We start from the raw sequence: 19141 nt of genomic DNA on the forward strand, positions 1-19141 counted from the left end.
CCGGTACCCGCCGGGACAGCGGGTCCCGGTCCTGCAGGGGGTCTGTGCGAAGGCGGACGGGGCGGCGGGGAACCCGCTGCTCCGGCTCGTACTCAAATTCACATAGCATTACATTATTTCCATTTATGTAACATTAAAAAAAAAAAAAAAAAAAAGCGCCCTCACAACAGCGACCTGGGTGCATTCAGGACGCTTCCCTTTAAAGTGAAATGTATTTCCACAGCCATCAAATGCATCTGTTGGTTACGGCTTACTTCTGCATTACTAGCCAAAAATACTGCTTCCTAACTAGTGAGTTCTGCTGCTGAGGCCCTGTGCGTTGATGCTGAAAGCGAGGAACTGAGTGAACATCATTAACAAGATTTACAAGGTCAATTAGTTCAGGCTTTGCTGATGTGCTACCAGAGAAAAAGGGGGAAAAAAGGCATGGGGAGGGGAAAGAAGTGGAAAGGAGATACAGGCAGTGACCAGGATCTATGGAGCTAGGAGGCAGCAGCTAGTAAGAAGGCAGTAGCAGTAGTTTGCTCCAAAACAGGATGTCTTCTCTGTTTCTTGTAATAAAAAAAACCCAAAACATAAACCCCCAGATTGAAACCTTAATTGGTCTACATTCAGTACCTTTTGACAGTGCATCCAACAAAACAGTGTAAGAAGATGCCCCTTAGCCCACCTTTGGCAAGGATGCTCTTCTGCTGATCCAATACAGTATTCTCAAATCAGTAAAAGAGCTAAAAGACATCTCTCTAGTTGTCCGTAACTCAACTATTTACGGTGCTGTATTTCCTTGGTGGGGAGAAAGTGTTTAATTGCTAGGGAGGGGGAAAAAAATCAACTGTTTAAAGGATGAATTTGAAACAACAACAAATGGGTATAAACTTGCTATACATTAATACTGCTTGGAAACAGAAGATTTCTAACCATGAAAGAGTGACATTTCTTCTAGGTGTTTGCCTCTCTTGCTTGTCTGTACAAGACAAACCTCAGCTCAAGATTCTTCCTGAGCACAGTTTTTTTCCATCCAGTCTTCCCGTACTCCATTACTCATTTTTGAACGAGTTTTTATGTCCTTGTTCTGGCTGATAAAATGAATCAGCAGATGACATCAGCCTTCCACAGCACAATCTAATCCTTGGAGAAGTTGGTGGTTGGTATGAGTTTGTCTGTTGTTATTTTTTCTCTTGTGTAAAGGGACCTGCCAAAATAAAACCAGTCATAAAAAAAAAAAAAAAGGATGTCACTAGCAGGATCTAAGATTACTAAAAATGAATACTTAAAATTGCACCTTCTCACCATTTCTGCCAGCCCAATCAAGTTTATATTGTTTATGTCCTACTTAGTTTCCTGTATCTCACAAGCTATCACTGCAAAAACAACAGAGCAAGTGAATCCTCTGAGGGAACTGATTTTCTTTTGTTTCTTTTCTTATTCATACAAAAATACATATTTATTACAGCTGGAGAGTGAATTTCATTGAACATAAATTTATGCAGGCAAGTCCTTTGTAAGAACTATTCTGAATACAATTTTTATTTCCTAGAAGATCGCTCTGTATTTCTTTATACTTTGTCTCGCATAGTTGTAGTTAATAAAGAACAACATACACTGTCCTTAAAGTAGGTACTAGTTGATTCTTTACTCATTCCTACATTGACATCATCCTGCATGACTATACACCTTCTAATCAATCACACCATCTTTGAAATTTGCCTCAGACACCCTTGCAGTGAAAACATCAAGTTCTGGATTGTGTTTGGTGGTTTGGTTTTGGTTTTTTTTTTTAACTCTGTAAATAGTTTGGTCACTATCAATGAGTTGCTTCAGGATAACACAGTTGTAGCTAACATCAGAATGAGGCACAACACTGAAATCTGTCACATACTGGTTTTATTAGTAAAGATGGTGTTGGATCTTGCTGTCATTTCCTAAGTTAAATTCCATCCTACTCTCACACTGTCTTCCTCAGGCACGTCAGGACCTAACAAGAATATGTTTAAAGTCTCACGGGAAACTTCTGAGATCAGGGAGGCAGAATGAACCAGACTGTCAAAGGACCCACTTTTCTGCCTGTGCCATCCCCACATACGAGTTAGAAAAGCTCTAAATTTAGCACTGCTCAGAGGTGTTCAGTTGCCACTGCTTTCCAGGACATTTGCTGGAGACTGCTAGAGTGCAACGTGCTCTGACTCCATTCCTTCATTGGTGGTGGGAGGAGAAGCCCCTCCAGCGAGCAGTTGGGTTGTCCGTATGACCGATAGTGAAAATTAGCAGATTTGCCTATGATAAACCTTGATGTCTGTGGCCGAGCCCAAAATAGAACCTCGCACTCCTACTCCTGTGACTTAATCACAAGCCTGCCTTTCTGTACTAAGAGCAATTCACAGTGCCAGCTGGCTTTGTAGGTTGTAAAGCAGACTTCAGAAAAAGGAAGCAACCAAGAAACTTCTTCAATCTCTGTCTGTAACAAAAAGCTCATGCTAGAAGTAATGCCACTGATGCACATTCTAAGCATAGCCATGAAATGTTATAAAACAGAACGGTCTTAAGGATTGTGTATCCTGCACTTTCTGTATAAACTCGTGTATTTCCTCTGGCTGGACATCTTATGTTCTGGAAAAAGAATTCTCCTTACAGTCAAAACTTATCTGTTGGGCTAAGAACTTTTTTCTTTCTCTCTTTTTTTTTTTTTTTTTTTTTTTTAAATAGCCTCTAAGCACAATCACCCACTTATATAGAAAGTATTTCTGAGGTAACCTTGTTGTAGATTAAACCCATCGTCATACAGGCTGATTAGAAAGTCCTGACAGGGAAGTTAAACATGTTAAAAAAAAAAAAGAAAACAAAATACCACCAGATACTTTTTCATATTACCTTAAAGAAATTTATGTGCAACAAGTTTTCTGTGGAGCCAGCCTGTGGATGGCAGTGTTCAACCCATCGTTTAGTTGTGTCTGGCTGGAAAGTGGTTGTGTAGGTGAGCTGCTTCTCACTCAGCAACTGATCACATCAGTATGTAGGGAAAGAATATTTCATCAGTCTGCAAATTAGTTTCATGAGTCAAACCTGCAATGACAGCCATCTGCAATAAGCAAGGTTGTATCGTTGTTATTTCTGAAACAAAACTATGCAAGTTTCCTACTGTCCCTTGGAAAAGGTCTCGGTGTTATTTCAAAATTAAATAGAAGACAGAGGTTTGATTTTTCCTATCGACTGTACAATCTAAAGGTAGGGAGATACATAGTCTTAATATGGAAAGTTATCTTAGCTTTTAAATTACTTGAGCAGTATCTAACATCCAGACATAATTCCTGGAATGACATTACTAAGCCACAAGCAGAACCATAGCCAAGAGTCTTACCTGCACGTACTTAAACGCGCTTTATGCCCAAAGCTTCTTCCAACCACGTTCCGCCCCAGCCTATTCCTGAAGCTCCCAGAGAAAGTTTGTCTACGTGCACTGGTTGCCTGACTTTAAATCAAACCCATTTGATGTTGCAATCTCTGCGTGAATGCTCCTGTGCATTAAAGTGGGTTTACTTCAAATCCACTTTAGCTAAATGAGAACCCGGAATAAACAAAAGAGCTGGCTCTACACAGTCCTTGGCACCAGTTTTGCCTAAAGTAATTTTCAGTGACATCACATGACTTGCACAAGCAAGGTTTCACCTTTCCTTGCTGTCCAGTTTTAAGAAGAAGGTTTTTGTAAGACTAGGGCAAATCCAGGGTCTGCACAATCTAAGTAGCTAACAGATGGAATAAAGCCTAGAAAACTGCAGGTTGCAGAGCAAATTGTAACTATTCTGCAAGAGGGAGATGTGGGATAATTATGCCACTCAAGATCTCTTTCTAATGTCTCAGAAATTATATCTTTTGCATAAAACAAGATAGCTAATACTGGCTCAAAATCATATCTGCAGAACAACTCCATATTTTCTTATTGCCTCTAGAAACATCAAATCCACTTCTGGAGCAAGGTGCTCAGTCTCCCATATTTTTTGTGGCAATAATTTCCATAGTTTTATTATTCGCTGTGTAAAAGTGAATCAGTTCCTTCATCCACCGTGTAAAAGTGAGTCATCCTTAGATCAGTTTTGGATGTGGCACTTTTAATTAATATGATATGGCACTTCTCAACACGAGAACATTGCCAGAGTGATTTCCTTAACATCGGTTTTCCCTGTCTCCTTTGCAAGAGGAAATACAACTTACTGTTCATTCACGGAGTAACTCACCATACTGCTACAGCGACATGCACAATCCTAATAGGCAGGATATTCCACAATTGCAAAAGACTACAGTCTGCAGCAGTTTGCTCCCTGAAATACATACGATAAAATAGACTGTATTTACATATTATTTGCTTAATTACAGATAAGAAACTGTTTGGGTTTTTTTCTGCAACCAGGAGGCACAGTATGAGGTTTTTATTTATTTGTGTCAGTTAGTACCTCTGGTAGCAGAGGTGCTAAGATGTGAGACAATGCTGGGTTGGAACACATTGTACTTAAAAAGGAAGACAGCATTCCTATGCCAGTCACAAACCCAAGAAAATTAAATGAAAAGCCTCAAAACCACTCCACTGGCAAGCAGAAAATGATAGATATTTGCAGCAGAGTTTAACAGAGCTCAATATAAAAAAAAAAATAAACTATTAATTTGTCACTTTATTATTACAGAATAATTGCCAATGAAATTAGAAAACGGAGATGTACTTTTTGTATAACTCCTCTCATAATAGGAAAACCAAAATATTAACAGCACTGTCTTCTAAATTAGTAGAACTTCTTATCTCCTATTTCTGTACCCCACCCTCAGATCTTAAAAGAAATAGCTTTCTATGGCCACATTACACTTTTTCATTACAAGTTGGAACATTGAAGTTTCTCAACTTACTGCATCTTTGGAAAAGCAGCAGGTACAGAGTAGATGAATACAATGACCCTGCAGCTGCAAACCAATCTCGAATTCCAGTTTGCCTGTTTGGGTTTGGAAAAACATACGTAGAAAGGAAAAAAATCACATAACTTAGAGACAGTGTCTTTGAAATTTAACCTTTTGTACCACCAAAACATCTCTAAGATAAAGAAAAATGCAAACAAATGTCAGAGTATAACAGACTCCTAGAAAACCTTCCTAATGCAAGGAGAACCAGCTGTGGAAAAGGCAACTTAGACCCCAAAAATGTTTGTAGGTAAATGTAGTATCTTTATCGTATCAACTTTTATAGCGAGAAAACACATACATGCTTTTTTGGCACACAAAGTTGTAACAGAAATACACTCCCACGCTAAATACGCCCGTAACAGTTGTTCTCAGGTTATAATTGCATAGATAGCAATCAGAGCATCTGAGAAAAGGAGTGCTTGGTACTCACCTCTGCCTGTGGGCCTAGCCTTGTCTTCGTCCTATTATCACCGACCACTGTAGTTACAACCGTACTACCTACCACAAGGGAAGAAATAAGGTGTCTAAGAAGGGGGACAAAGGATATAAAATGTCCCATGTTTTACAGCTGTGCTTCAAGATCTCAAGAGACAAAAAGCCACTGAAAGCTGAAGGAGTATTTGAGTGAGTGGCTGCCCTAAACGCAATTTCCTTGGGGACCCTGAAGAAAGAAGAGCCGAGTGCCGAGGCCTGGACGGCACCTTCAGGATCGTGCTGGCGAGGCGCTGACACCCTTGGGAGATGCTCTGCTGTGGGGAGCCGACTGCCGTACGGTACTAGGAGACACAGGCACCGCGCTTCCACTGGTTAAACACATACAAGCTAGTACTAGAAACAGGAAAAAGCTGATATTAATCTTTACGCAATACCACTCAGATGAAGCAGCGGTGGACGGGCTACCTTTGTTACAGGACAAAGAAAAAACACGGTGTTGCACCACACCCCTGTAACTAGGCCTTTGCACCGCCTAAGCGAGGCGACTGCCAAAAAGAGTCACTCCTTTTCTCTCTTTTTCACACATGCGATGACCGCCCGGCTCCAGGCAGGCACCACAGCCAGGGGCCTCCGCTGTGCCGGCCCTCAGGGGCGAAGGGCAGGGCGGGAAGCCGCGGCCAGGCCGGCCGCCGGCATCTCCTGGGGCTCGGCCCTGCCCCGCTTTGCGAGTCGTTCCTCAAAAACACGCGTGAAAATGCCCAAACGCCACACAGCCACGCCGCCCCGGGACGCCCTCCCCCCCGGGGTCTGGCCACCACAAAATGGCTCCCGCGGGCGCAGCGTCTCCCGCGTCTGGGGTCGAGGCGGGAAGGCAACCGGGCCAGGCCCGCCCCGGCCCGGCCCGCCACCAGCCCGGCTCCGGCAAGGCGGGAGGAGCGGGCGGTGGCGGGCCGCGCCCCAGAGGCGGGTCCCCGCCGCTGCCCAGCGTGCGCCGCGCTCCGCCCCGGGGTGGCGGCGGGAAGGGCGGCCGGCGGCTGCGGCGGCGGCCGGAGGGGTAAGGGGAGCCGGCCCGCCGCGGCCCTGTGGGAGTGGGGCGCTGCCGGCGGAGGGCGTCCGCCGCTGCGGGAGGCGCTGCCGGGGCGGGGCGGGCGGCTGGGCTCGGTGCCCCGCTCCTTCGGGGGAGGCAGCCGCGGCTGCCGGGCGCCCGGCTGGGGGCTCCGGCGCCGGAGAGCGGCCGCGGTGCGGCCCGTGTGGGGAAGGGGCCGCGGCCGGAGGGCCGCCGTTCCCCTCCGTGCCGGCCGGGCCTGGCCCCCGCCCGCCGGGCTCCTGGCGGGTGTCAGGCTCGGCTCGGGCGGCGGCGGCGACCGTGGCCCGGGCGGGCCGGCCCTCCCTTCCCCCCCCCGCCCCCACTCCGGCCGCCGGGGCCGCGGCGGGCTCGGCCGGAGGAGTGTCACCCCCTCGCCTCCCCCGCGGAGGCTGGGCCCGGTGGGTCTCCCGACTGCCGGCAGCCCGGAGCGGGACCCGGGGGTGGCAGGGGGTCGGCCGCCCCGCGGCCCCGCCGGGGCTGGCAGCCGGGCGTAGCGGCTGCCGGGGCAGGGGAACGGGTCGGGCCCTGCCGCCGGCTCCGGTTGCGATGAAACCGCCGGCCGGGCCCGGGCCGCGGGGCTCCTTTCGGCCGGCGGTGCGGTAACCCGACTTGCGGTGCCTGGGGGATCCCGCCGAGCGGGGGGACCGCGGCCTTTTCGGCAGCTGCATCCATGGAGATGGGGTTGGCTTGCGGTTTTCTTTATCCCCACCTCAAAACAGGCAGCACGAAGTAGTGACGCTAGGAGCGTTGGCTTCAAAACGCCCCTTTTGTTGCGATATTTGTGTGAGCAGCGGCACTTCTGGTCGTCCCTGCTTCTCACTTAATTTTGCGCAGAGCAAGCTGAATAAACGAGTCCCGTCTGTTGAAAATGCGTTTAAACCTCTTGTTTGAACCTCTTGTCCAGGTGACTCTTTCTGGTAAACGCTTTTCCCTGCGTGATAAACTCTTTCTGCGACTACCGATCAATACAAACGCTTGCCACGTTGCCATTTGCTCCTAGGTGCTCTTGCATACCCACCTCTGCGGAATTAAGATATTTCCTCTGCCTCGAGCTCTCCTTCGGCTCTGCTGGCGGGACTGCTCGGGGGCTGCGCTGTGCACGAGGGCAGGGAAGCCAACTCTCTGAAAAGTAACCTGGCAAAAAATGATTTATTTTTTTTTTTCCCCTCTCCCCTCTAAGCTAGATCTCTTTCCTGACCCAGTTGACAATATGGTCTCAGAAACAGTTGTGATGGCCCAGGGCCTGGCATGAGTGACCAGCTGGGAAACTGGGGGTGGTAAGAGCTGTTTGAGCTAGCGGTACTGTGAGCAAATGTGATGGGCACCTTGGGATCAAATTATTCTCACTACCTGCATTTTGTTCATATAGACTAAATGGGTGGTTCAGGTTACAGATTGCCAGGCTGTTAATGTTTCCCTAAAGTCTACATTTGTTTTAAAGTATGAACTTGGGTGACATGTTTTAGGGTGTTCTAAGATAATTTAGTTGATGTAAAAAGGATCGTGCAGATACTCAGGAAAATAATTTCAGAGTTACTGATTTATCATTGTGGTTTCCTTTAAGGCTATGAAAGGGTTATTGTAGTACATTAGTAACAGCTTTGGTTTCCATTGCAGTGTCGTGGGGAGTATATTTAAGTGGTGATAGAAAGTAGGCTTAAGGAGTTAATTCACTGTGTACGGCACTGGCCAAATTAATACTGTGTGTGGGTTTGGGATTCATCTGTTTTACATAGGAGAGTGTTACAATATTGCAACAAAAATTACTCAGGGGCTGGAGAAAGTGCAGAGAGACTATGAGAGAGCTCTCAAAGAGCTCAAGCTATGTATTTTGTATAACAAAGATGACCAAGAGGTGTCTGGATTATAGCATGTAAGAGGGGGGAAAAAAGCAAAAAAAACCACAAAACCACACAGATGCTAAAAGGATGTGAATCTAGTAGAGGGAGGCTTACAAAAAAATCAATATGTGGAAGTGGCTTCCATTTCAAGTGGCGAATAAGTGAGGAATGGAACAAACTGCCTGTGGGAAGTGTCAGGCTTTCGTATTGTTGTGTTTTCAAACCAGAGCCACGTGCCTTCCTGGAAGAGATGCTTCAGCCAAGTATGGTTTGCACTGGCCAGAGTAAGTGGTCTAACAGCCTGTTGTGGTCCTGATCATCTTGAATCTGTTCTAAAATACTGTATTATTTTAGGCCCCTGAGACATAGGAAGTTGCTGGGTTTCACAGGAATTCCTCAGCAGAGCTGGGAATTGATCACAGATCTGTAGATTCCCAGGTCAGTATCTTGGTTCCTTTTTATACATTTAAGTAGCACCTTTTTTTTAATTTTGAGTATATCTCAAGATTATGAGAACATGTGATCACAGAATAAAGGCGTGCAGGTAGCAAAGGACAGTTCACAGCCTGCAGTTATTGTAGTAAACCCTAGTGCAAGGGCAAATGTGTTCCTGATGTTATAACCATGGCAGAGTGGCTAAAAGGAAATAATAATTTGGTAAGGGGGTCAAATGTCAGATTACTTGTTTTTTGTCAGTTGGAACAGTTAAAACCTAAAGTTAACAGCTTATTAATATGTCGGGGTTGATTCCAAAAGGCCATGCTGCTAAGCAGCAAGCCAGTGGATCAGCCGGTAAATAATTCTGTGCTTTGTACACAGTTACGTGATGAGAAATACATTTCTGAAGCTTGAAGAGCTCCTGGCTATGAAGAAGAGTGGAGAGGAGCAAGGATGGTGGTCTGCACTGGCAAACCACTAGAGCTTACTCAGGTCTATGGAGAGACTTTTGGGCTTACTTTTAGGTGATGTATTACAGTAATAGGAATAAGGTTGCAGCCATGATGGTGTAAGGATGTAAGTGAAGAAAGATTTGCAAGGGCAGGATATCAGTTGGTTTAATAGAAGATGTACTTGCAAAACACAACGAGCTTTTGGGTACACCAGCTCTTCTTCAGGCTTGACTTACCTGTCTCTACAGGTTTCAACACCAACGTCCTAGATGTTTGAAGCTGCTGCACCTCAAATCTTAGTGTGATGGAGAAAGTGTAGTTGATACTAACATTGTAGATAGCTTTAGGAAGCTCTTTATCTTAATGCATGGTGGGCAGAAAGGATTCTAGAGACTACTCACTTTTTCAATTTTGTAGTAAGTACTCAGGGTGTATCTGCTTTGCTTATATGAGATACTGAAGGTGTGTCTGATATGGCTGTATTCAGAGATTAATCCTGAGATATTCAGCCTTGCCTGACAAAGTTGTGGTTAATTCTGAGTGCATTTGGCAGCAGTTCCTTAACAGGAGCGATTCAGTGCTGCAGTCTGTGCTGTAGCTGCTGCTGCTTCCAAAGATTCCTGGTTATTTTTTTTTAATTACACTAGCTTTTCCTTCAGTACATAGATTTTGTTTTTTTCTTCATCATTCTGAATAAAGTATAGTCACCCTCTTTACCAGACAGCTTCTTGCACTGCACTTGTCTTTCCCTGTAGATTCCTATATTGAAGGCAAACAGGCATTTTTTCAAGTAATGACAGTATAGTTTTTAACTTGTGACAACCATCTTACAGACTTTTTTCATGTTGCATCAGTGGAAGCTTTTATGTGGCACTCCTGCAGTCCTCTGTGTATATGTATCTTTCCCCCCCACTTTGGTTTAGTCTGTATTTATGTAAAAGCAGTGGCTAAAAAGAAAGAAAAATATAGCATATGGACAGCATTAAAATATACTAACCTTTATTTGTTACTAACTGCTGAGATTTTGTGCAAGAAACTGGCACAGATGGTGGTTTGCCAACTTCTGCTCTTTTTCCCTGGAAGTTGGGCCTGAGAAGTCCTTGCTAACCACTGGAAGCCTCTCTGTAAGCTTTAAATGGCATTTTACTGTTTTGATTTCCTGAAAAATTGATGTGGGTAAGGTAAAAGTTGTAAATATTTTCAGTGTGGTTGGTTGGCACTGAAGTTGGGAGATGATCTCAGGAGCTGGCAAGATCCTTTGAAAGATACTTGGTTTCTTATTGTTAAGCATGAAGTAGCTGCCCTAATTTAGGTGGTTCTTGGCTAGTAAAGTGTAGGTACCCTTTCTCTTCTCTTATCTGTACCTTTTTGCTTAAGTATGTTGAGAGATGAATCCATTGAAGTGCTATGCTTAGTGTGGCATTATTAAAGAAAACTTGCAATCTGTAAGCTTAATTTCAGCAGCCTGATAGCTTATATCTGTAAGTACTTATTAGGGTGTACCCTGTTTTGATATTTTTTTCCCAGCAGGTAATTTCTAAACTGACCCTAAAATATACGTTTGTGCTGGAAATAACACTTCATATTACTTATTTTTTCAGTGTAGATAGACCTTGATGCAATTTGCTTGAGTGTTTTCTTTTAATGTGCTCATATCTGGGCATTTGAAGCTGATTAAATGCAGCACACATCAATATAATTAATCAGTTTTTAAGCAAGCAAGCATTTGATCCAAAAGACGTTGCTCTAAGAGTCAGCGAACTCTGGTTTTGGCAGAACTGCATGAATCCTGCAGTTAGGAATGCTCTGCTGAACATACTGAACTTTGAGTCCTCAGAAGAGCATGCCAGGAATGGGTTTGGCCAATGGTATGATGTCAGATTGTGAGCCCCTGATGTCAAAGCAGGAGGAGACATTTAGGAGTGGGGTGTTTGAGCTTGATTGACAACCCATTGTGAACTTGAGAAGAGATGTTCTAGTATGCTAGGGTAGGGAGAGACAGAGACGTTCTCACGAGTGTAGTAGTATTTGGTAGTTACCTGGGGTCTCATTTGCTCAGCAGGTTGTCTGTGTTTGTATAAATACACAGCAAACTGGACTGATTCTGCTTCTTCTGTGACAGGTGACTTTTGATACAACCAGACATTTTAGTGAAGGAGCTACAAGGAAGAGAAACCTGGAAAGACTAAAGCTGCAAGAACAGGAGCACATTCAAAAAAAGGGGGGGGGGGGGGGGGGGGCGGAAGAGAGGGGGTTGAAAGGTGAGAGTGTATTTTTAGAGAATGTCCCATTTTCTTGAGATTTGTTACACTACCTCATACCAAATAAAATCCAGAAAGAGTGGCTACTGTAAAAATCCAGGCTTTGAGGAAACAGGAGTCGGAGAACTTGAAGCCGTACTCTGTAGTTTTCAGTTTATGTGTAACTGTTAGAAAGAAAAGCACCGTGATAATTCTGTGTGTAAGGCATCAGATGGAGGAGTCTGGGTTATGAGAAAGGTTGGACTAAAGACATCCTGAGGTCCCTTTCAGACTGGACTATACTAGGATTCTGCAGGCCTGGAGTGAAATTGGAGAGCTGTTGCTCTCAAATTGCTCTGAAGCTCAATTGCTTAAGATTCTGCATGTGGGCTTTTTGTATTGCTCTGTGCTGCAACATCACAAATTAATGTCTTTATGCCCTGAAGTAAAATGAATATAATGTACATTTATAGGTGACTTCCAGTTGACTGGAAGGTCCAAAAACTAGAGATGAACACCTTTTCATCTTTCCCTCTACCCCTTTCTACGTGTCATTTTTTTCATTGTTATCTTTGCGGCAGCATTCTTACATTTTGTATATGAGTAATAGTAGTATAATGAAGTTTTAATTCTGTAGATCATATGTTTGGATAGCATCCTAAACTGTCACTAGTAATTAAGCATGTTACACACCTTCATATCTTAAAAAAACCCAACACTTAGAATGCAGAGCATAGCAACTCTAATGCTAGGTCTCTGAAAACGTTGCTATGCTTCCATTGCCAATACCTTCTTATTGAAAAAATTAAAAAAAAAAGTTTAAACACTTACTTGGTGAACACTTTGTTCCTTGAATTTTTTGGAGTTTTCTGTGATGTGTCATGTTGGTTGTTCAGTAGATCTGCTTTCTACAGGACAAGGTTTCCAAAAAGTGGTGACAGCTTGTGGTGGTTTAACCCCAGCTGGCAACTAAGCCCCCACACAGCCACTCGCTCACTCCCCTCCAGTGGGATGGGGGAGAGAATCGGAAGAGTAAAAGTGAGAAAACTCATGGGTTGAGGTAAAGACAATTTAACAGGTAACACAAAAGTCACACATGCAAGCAAAGCAAAGCAAACCAAGGAACTCATCCCCCACTTCCCATGGGCAGGCAGGTGTTCAGTGATCTCCAGGAAAGCCGGGCTCCATCACGCCTAACGGTGACTTGGGAAGACAAAACGCCATCACTCTGAATGTGTGTTTCCCCCCTGCCTTCTTCTTCCCCCAGCTTTCTATGCTGAGCATGACGTCCTGTGGTCTGGAATATCCCTTTGGTCAGTTGGGGTCAGCTGTCCCGGCTGTGTCCCCTCCCAACTCCTTGTGCCCCCCCCAGCTTCCTCATGGGTGGGGTGAGGAGCAGAAAGGGCCTTGGGTCTGTGTAAGCACTGCTCAGCAATAATGAAAACATCCCTGAATTAGTCCTGTAATATCTCTTAAATGGGACCCTCATACTAATCTGTAGGGGAGGTTTATTAATTTAAGAATTAGATCCAAATGATTAGTCTCTAGTTGTGTCCGTGGAGACAAATGACGATGTGACTCTGTTGTCTTGGCTGTGCTTATAAAGAAAACCCTAGAATATAAACCATTGGAAGAGACAAAGAACTTTCTAAATATGTGCATCAGTTGGATGCATGTCATCTATGTGCCATGTTTTTTCAAACATGTTATTCTAACAAACAAGATTCCTTGTTAGCCACACGTGGATTGTTGGTGACTGGTTGCTTATTATTAGGACTTCAAAGACTTGCATCCAATTCCCCAGGACTCGAAATGTAAAACGAGTGTCATCTAAATTGTCCCATATTGATAATTACCTAGAAAAAGACGTGGTGATGAAAAGAAGTTCAAGAGAGAAAAAAGAAAGCTAAGCTCGAGAGGAGAGAAGAGAGGCAGATAGATGGAGATGAGAAACATCCCCCAAAGCAGCAGAAGGTACCCGCTGAAGAACAGCAGTGGCCAGAGAATATGCCTGAATGGGAAGAAAGGAAATCCCTGCTAGCTCAGAGAAGAGTGGAGTCTGTCAGACTGCTTACAGTGCTGTTAAACCGTGTGAAAGTAAGACTATTTTAAAACATATTTTAAATTTTGAAGGACATTTATTAGAGCTTGAATAATTCGCTAGACCTTTGATGTCTTGATGCTAATTCAGAAGAATGCCCTGGGGACTGACCGAACGCTGAGAAGGCCTGAGGTCAAGACTTAGAGTCTTGTGACAGTCTGCTCTCAGTCTTGCCCTGAGAGCAAAGGTAGTGCATTTCCACCCAGAAACTTTGCCTTTGATGCTTGTTGGAGGCCTTCTCGTTACTGAATAAAAATAGGGCTGGGAGGGCTGTATCAGCTCTACTAGACTTGATCCAGCATTGCAAACAAGGAGTTTCGGGGCGGGGATGCAAATGATGCTATCTCTGCTTGTTTTGGTCTCATGTCTGCAAGTGAGAGAATTAAATTGGCACGGATTATGCCAGTTGCATTTCTAATAGCCTCTCTTTTGTGGCCGAGACTAAGCTATCAGTTTTATTCCAGTTTGATTCAGCTAATGTCTTGAGAAAGTCAGCAGATGAGTGATAAAATCTGAGTGTTTTCATACAGATTAATGTTTGGAGGTTTATTTTGGTGCTTTGGGCTAAAAAAAAAGAAAATTTTAAATAAAAACAGGGGTTTTCATTTCTCAGGGCTGCTAACATGTCTTTGTCTTCACTATTTGCTAAGCAAAAATTTGCTTGCAGCTTTTAACAGGTGTATGTTTTCCCCAATCCTTAATGCTAAAGATTTCTAAAGGACTATAATTTACTAAGAGTTGAAGTCAGAGGCTAGCCTTGCTATTCTGCATGACTTTTAGGGCCCCATAACATCTGACATTGACCGCCTTAAGTTATGAAGGTGATGTGTTAAATAAACTCCCATTTCCTGGGTTTTACCACTTGGAAAGCTTTAGATTGGTTGTATTTGGACCCATTTAAAACAATGTATAATAAAGCAATTTATTCCAAATAAAAAATGATCTGCAAAAGCGTAGTAATTTTACTGTTGCCTGCAACACTAGTTGTTGTTATGCTGTGATCAAACAAAGAATAAATATTTTCTTATGCAGTTGCAGTGAGATAGATGAATTGGTTGAAAGGACCACTTTCTTATTTAATTGAGAATGCAGCTTTTGGAGATGATGAAATATCTGTAGTTCTAACTGAGGAATAGTGAGATTGTACAATCGAGCTCTGAACTAAGCCAAACTTATCCCTCACCTATGTGATTCTTCTGACTGTGGGACTGTTTGCTTATGAGTTTGCAGTTAGCACTCGTTATAGCGCTCAATAAATGTACATAATCACTTTCCTGACTTTTTATTTGAAGGATTTTGTGCAGTTGGCAAGTCAAAAAGTGGATCCTTCATTGGTCGTAAGGAAGGACGATTCCTTTTCTGAAACAGCATTAAAAGGCATACATCAGGAACTGGTTAACTCCCATTATCATACGCACAAAGAGTTGAAACATAAGGAAGAATTTAAGTGCCCATTAACCCCAAAAGGTAGCAGCTTATGTAGCGAGGAAGGAGATGTGAGTAACTTCCATGCATCTACTTGTCATATAGTCAGGACGATTTTAAATGATCCCTGTACAGCCCCGAGTTCTGATGGATTGCCTGGCAGAGATGTGTACAACTCCTTTGGCTGTGGATCTTTACTGATTACAGTTACGCAAGACTGCAGGGTCATCGAATCTCTCGATGGAAGGGACTGCCCAACACTGAACGTAGTTCACACGCAGACAGTGTCTGATGAAGACAGTTGCAAAAAGCAAAAGGTTTATGAGACTGATGAATTCATCCATTATTTACTAAACTACTATCAGACACCAGGCTATGCGCGTGTTTGCTTAGAGCCAAAAACCACTGCAAACAAGTCCTGGTGGAAGAGAGTGGTGTCTGATGATAATAGTGGTTTTGACATAAGCTTGAGTAAGAAACATGGTCAGCACTTCAGGGATGTGAGTCCTGTACAAAACTTCAACAAGAGAATTTGTAGTAGTGATGATAATTATAGACTGGTGATCACTGTTGCGGAACTTGAATCAACAGACTCGGTGTTAGAAAACAAGGCCTATGGGGTTAGGCTTGCAAAAAAGTTGCAAGTGCAGAGGAATGACTCACACGCTGTTGATAACTTACCACGTGCTGGACTGAATCATTCTTTGGATTGCACTGCTGTTACTCATGATAAGGAATTCAAACAAGAAGATGGTAGCGATGAAGGTACTGTACCACACAAAACACATAGATCTGCTTGCAGATTAAAGGATTTGTTGGAAGAGATCAGTGATTCTGAGTACTTTAGAGAGTCATGTAGCAGCTCAGTGAAGAGAACAGAAAGAAGGTGTGAAGAAATTTACAGCAATTGTAATACAGGGTGCTTGCCTGCAAGAGCCGGGGAAAGAAAATTACTGGTTTACCTTAAAAATGTAACTCTGGAAGGTCAAGAGAAGGAAAGCAGCAAATGTAGCTTCTGTTCTGATTCTGTCCATGAGGGCTTGGCAAGGCAGTGTGAACATAAGCTTAAAAAGTCGTGCAAGAGGTCTAGTAGTAAATTAAGACATGGAGGACAGAAAGGTGAGAGACAATCCAGGGAAGAGGAGAGAAATGCTCGCAAAATGAAGAAAAAGCGAAAAAAGCTTTCTTCTAATCTTTTATCTGATGAATGTGGCTTTTCAGAGATGGACAATTGCACGCAGCTGGAGTCACTCAGAAAGATACAAAGAAAATGTAAGAAAATGTTCCACAAAAAAGTGAAATTCAAGACACTTCACACCACCATGACAGCACCAGATGTTACCCCTCGTGATGGCTCACCACTTCAGGAGACCCTCCAGAGGACAGGTGAGAGAGAGTGACACCAGAACTAAGGTGACTGAATTTGGCAGGTGAGGTTAGTTGCCACAGTTCTTACAATGATGAAGGGTAGAGTGTTTTTAAAGTAGTATAAACATGACATAAAAAAGAGTGCAACTTCTCTGCTGTTAAAAGTTTGTTCAGTTTAGCTCAGAAACACTATGCACAGCTGCAGGTGGAGAGTAGTATTTGTTAGTTAGCAGATAGGTGGTTATTCTGTTAGTAACATGCATGCTAACAACTGAACAGGCTTTAGACAAAATGTTAGGCAACTCAATATGTGGTACATCTGGGTGGGAAGTACTGTCTGAAGTTAGTGAATTTATATATATGTAGTAATCTGATCTCCATACAGGATTGCTATGTTTCTGGCTGTTGTTACTCAAAACCCTTTCACAATTTACTATGCTTCCAGTTCCTTGGTGGATACCTTACAGCTACCTCCCCATACCCTTTCTCTCCCTGCCTGCTGACAAACTAATTTCAACTTTTTAATGTCCTTATCTACAGGAGATGAGAGGAAATTAACGTTGAGAAGAGAGATGGATGCAGATGTCAGAGGATGCCCTCTGTTTCCTCTTGAGATAATTCAGACAAACCCCTGCTCAGATACTTTCTGTGGAGCAGAGCCCAGAAGAGGATGCTGAACAAGCTACTATATAATAGCTTTTAAGTTTTTATATAGAAGTGGGAGAAGAAAGCCCTTTGACCGTTAAAAGGTATACGAAATACTGGGGGATTTTTGCTTAGGTAATTCCTTCAGTTAGAATATCTAACTGGTGTAGTGAGCCACAAAACCAGAATCTGTGTTTGCCTTTTGGATAACAGAGGACCAAAACTTCCTCCAGGACCAGACAAACTTTCATGGACCGGTTGCTAAGGATTTGAAAAGGTACAGGTTGAGATCTTGCAGTGTTATACTCTGATTAAATGTAGGGAACTATGTAAATATCAAAGTTAAAATTTTTAGTATAACGAGTCATTGGAAAAAAACATAGTTATGGAAATCCTGGAGCAAGCCTATGAAGTGCCTCCTCAATCAGACTGTTAAAATGATGGGACTGGAAGGTGTGGGGGACATTTATACTCAATTGTGGGAAGTAATAGATTTCCAAATATGAAAAAAATCCCATCTTCTGTAAAACCCACACTGGAAAAGTGCTTGTTTTCTATTCACAATTCTAGAGGTGTTTCTGAAAACTTGCTGGTCTTTGGGAGAAAGGATTTCACTGAACTTGTGCTAGTAGTAGATGTAGTGCTTCCAGGAATCTGAATGATTGTCTAAGCAAAGCTCTGAATGTTAGGTAGTGAAAGGGCAATGCTTGTCAGCGTGCTGACAGTCCCCATATATATGCAGGTTGAAAATTTGTTCACAAGGTTTTGAAGGCACATGTAGCGAGATAACTATTTAGTATGAGTTTGCTTACAAATAATTTCCAGAGGAATTGTGAAATGTTGTCAGATTTGTGCTGCATGTAGGTAAAAATGTGGAAATGCAGTCTAGGAGCTTGAGTTATATCCATATTTATTCAGCTGGCTATATTTATAAGACAGCCGCAATTGCTTTTGGACAAAGTCCCTTAGCAAAATATAGAGGACCAGTCCTACTAAGTTCAATACACTGATTATTTCAGCTTTCTTTTTAGTATGCTTTATTTATTACATGTCAGTATACTAAGTTAATGTGATAATGTTGCCTTCATTACATAGAATCTTACCCATGTTTGTAACTTCTGCTCTAATAAATAGTAATAAAAAAAAAACCATTGTAATTGTTCATCATAGCTAGCTTTTCCTCCAATGTTCAATACTGGCGACTCCTACAGGCATCTAAGCCAGGTTTTGTCAGTCTTCTCTGTTCACATGTTCAGATGCTGAGTGCCTTTTCAGGGTCATGAATGACAAATGGTTGCTACTCAAAGTACTGTTAATCTATTACTTTTACCTAAAAAGATCTTATTTTCTTGACAGAAGTATTTTCTGACTATTTTGGAGAACATTTATGCCCCTCTTAAGTCTCCTTTTTAGTATTTTATACAGTTATAATGAAGATCAACTATTGTATTTGTTGACCATGTAAAATGTTTCAGTTGCACTGATGTGACATACCAAGGGTGTTTTTTCTCTATGCAATATTTGCGGATTAAAGATGACAAAACTTCCCCTTCTGTCAATCTATAGATGGTTCTGTGTCCATAAGTACCCATTTCCCATGAGACAGGCCTTTTGATTACAGGTGAGGAAGTATTTCTTTTTGTTAATCCGGGGGAGCAGGAACTAAAGATTTCCTTTGGTGTAAATTTCTAGTGTTTTATCAATATGTTGTCACAATACTCAATAACAAATAAATACACCAGTTCTGTATTTGCTCCTTGCGTTCACCTATATTGATTGAAACTGATAAAGCAAATCCTCTATCTCCAAGTCCTCATTCCGTGTAAAACATTGTTAGTAAATAAAATACATGTGCACTTTAAAATTTGAGACACCATTGTAATCTTCATACTGAAACAGAACTTTTGTGTTTCCTGTTTGTTTACTGGAGGCATTATTTAGAACCTGTTTTCAGATGTTTTAATATTAATGGCTTACTTTTTCTATCAACACACTTAATTTAAGCCCTATCCTTTCATAGGCTGGGCTGCTCAGTATAGTTTTATTTATTATCCTGAAGGCTGATCATTAAAGATACATAAACCAGTTTGCTTTAAAACTTTTAAAATACATAGCTTTGTAGATTAAATTTCAATAGGGGAATAAATGTCACATCTCAAGTGTGAAAG

The 19141-nt window shown here is 42.7% G+C and overlaps 1 protein-coding gene and 1 long non-coding RNA gene across 7 annotated transcripts; one reads left to right on the plus strand and one right to left on the minus strand.

Annotated features, from left to right (window-relative positions):
* Positions 1–770: 770 nt before the first annotated feature.
* LOC126050086 (uncharacterized) lies at positions 771–6286 on the minus strand. Its single transcript, XR_007509396.1, has 5 exons — positions 5372–6286; positions 4891–4973; positions 4230–4313; positions 2869–3060; positions 771–1192 (listed from the first exon to the last, which is right to left on the minus strand). It is a non-coding gene; the product is annotated as an uncharacterized LOC126050086 (long non-coding RNA).
* A 117-nt stretch (positions 6287–6403) lies between these two features.
* LOC126050084 (A-kinase anchor protein 17B-like) lies at positions 6404–18837 on the plus strand. 6 transcript variants are annotated; one of them, XM_049827498.1, is made up of 7 exons: positions 6733–7740; positions 8659–8742; positions 11317–11455; positions 13295–13531; positions 14828–16079; positions 16182–16346; positions 16869–18837. In XM_049827498.1, the coding sequence occupies exons 4-7, from the start codon at positions 13442–13444 to the stop codon at positions 17003–17005; spliced, it is 1644 nt and encodes a 547-aa protein (XP_049683455.1). In that variant the 5' UTR covers positions 6733–7740; positions 8659–8742; positions 11317–11455; positions 13295–13441; the 3' UTR covers positions 17006–18837. The 6 variants fall into 6 exon arrangements, 4 of the variants coding, with proteins under 4 accessions (XP_049683453.1, XP_049683455.1, XP_049683456.1 ...); XM_049827499.1 differs by having other exon boundaries at positions 14828–15725; XM_049827496.1 differs by lacking the exon at positions 6733–7740 and adding an exon at positions 6404–6430 and having other exon boundaries at positions 14828–16346.
* Positions 18838–19141: the final 304 nt, after the last annotated feature.

The sequence above is a fragment of the Accipiter gentilis genome, chromosome 24 (genome assembly GCF_929443795.1).
Source record: "Accipiter gentilis chromosome 24, bAccGen1.1, whole genome shotgun sequence".
NCBI lineage: Eukaryota > Metazoa > Chordata > Aves > Accipitriformes > Accipitridae > Astur > Astur gentilis.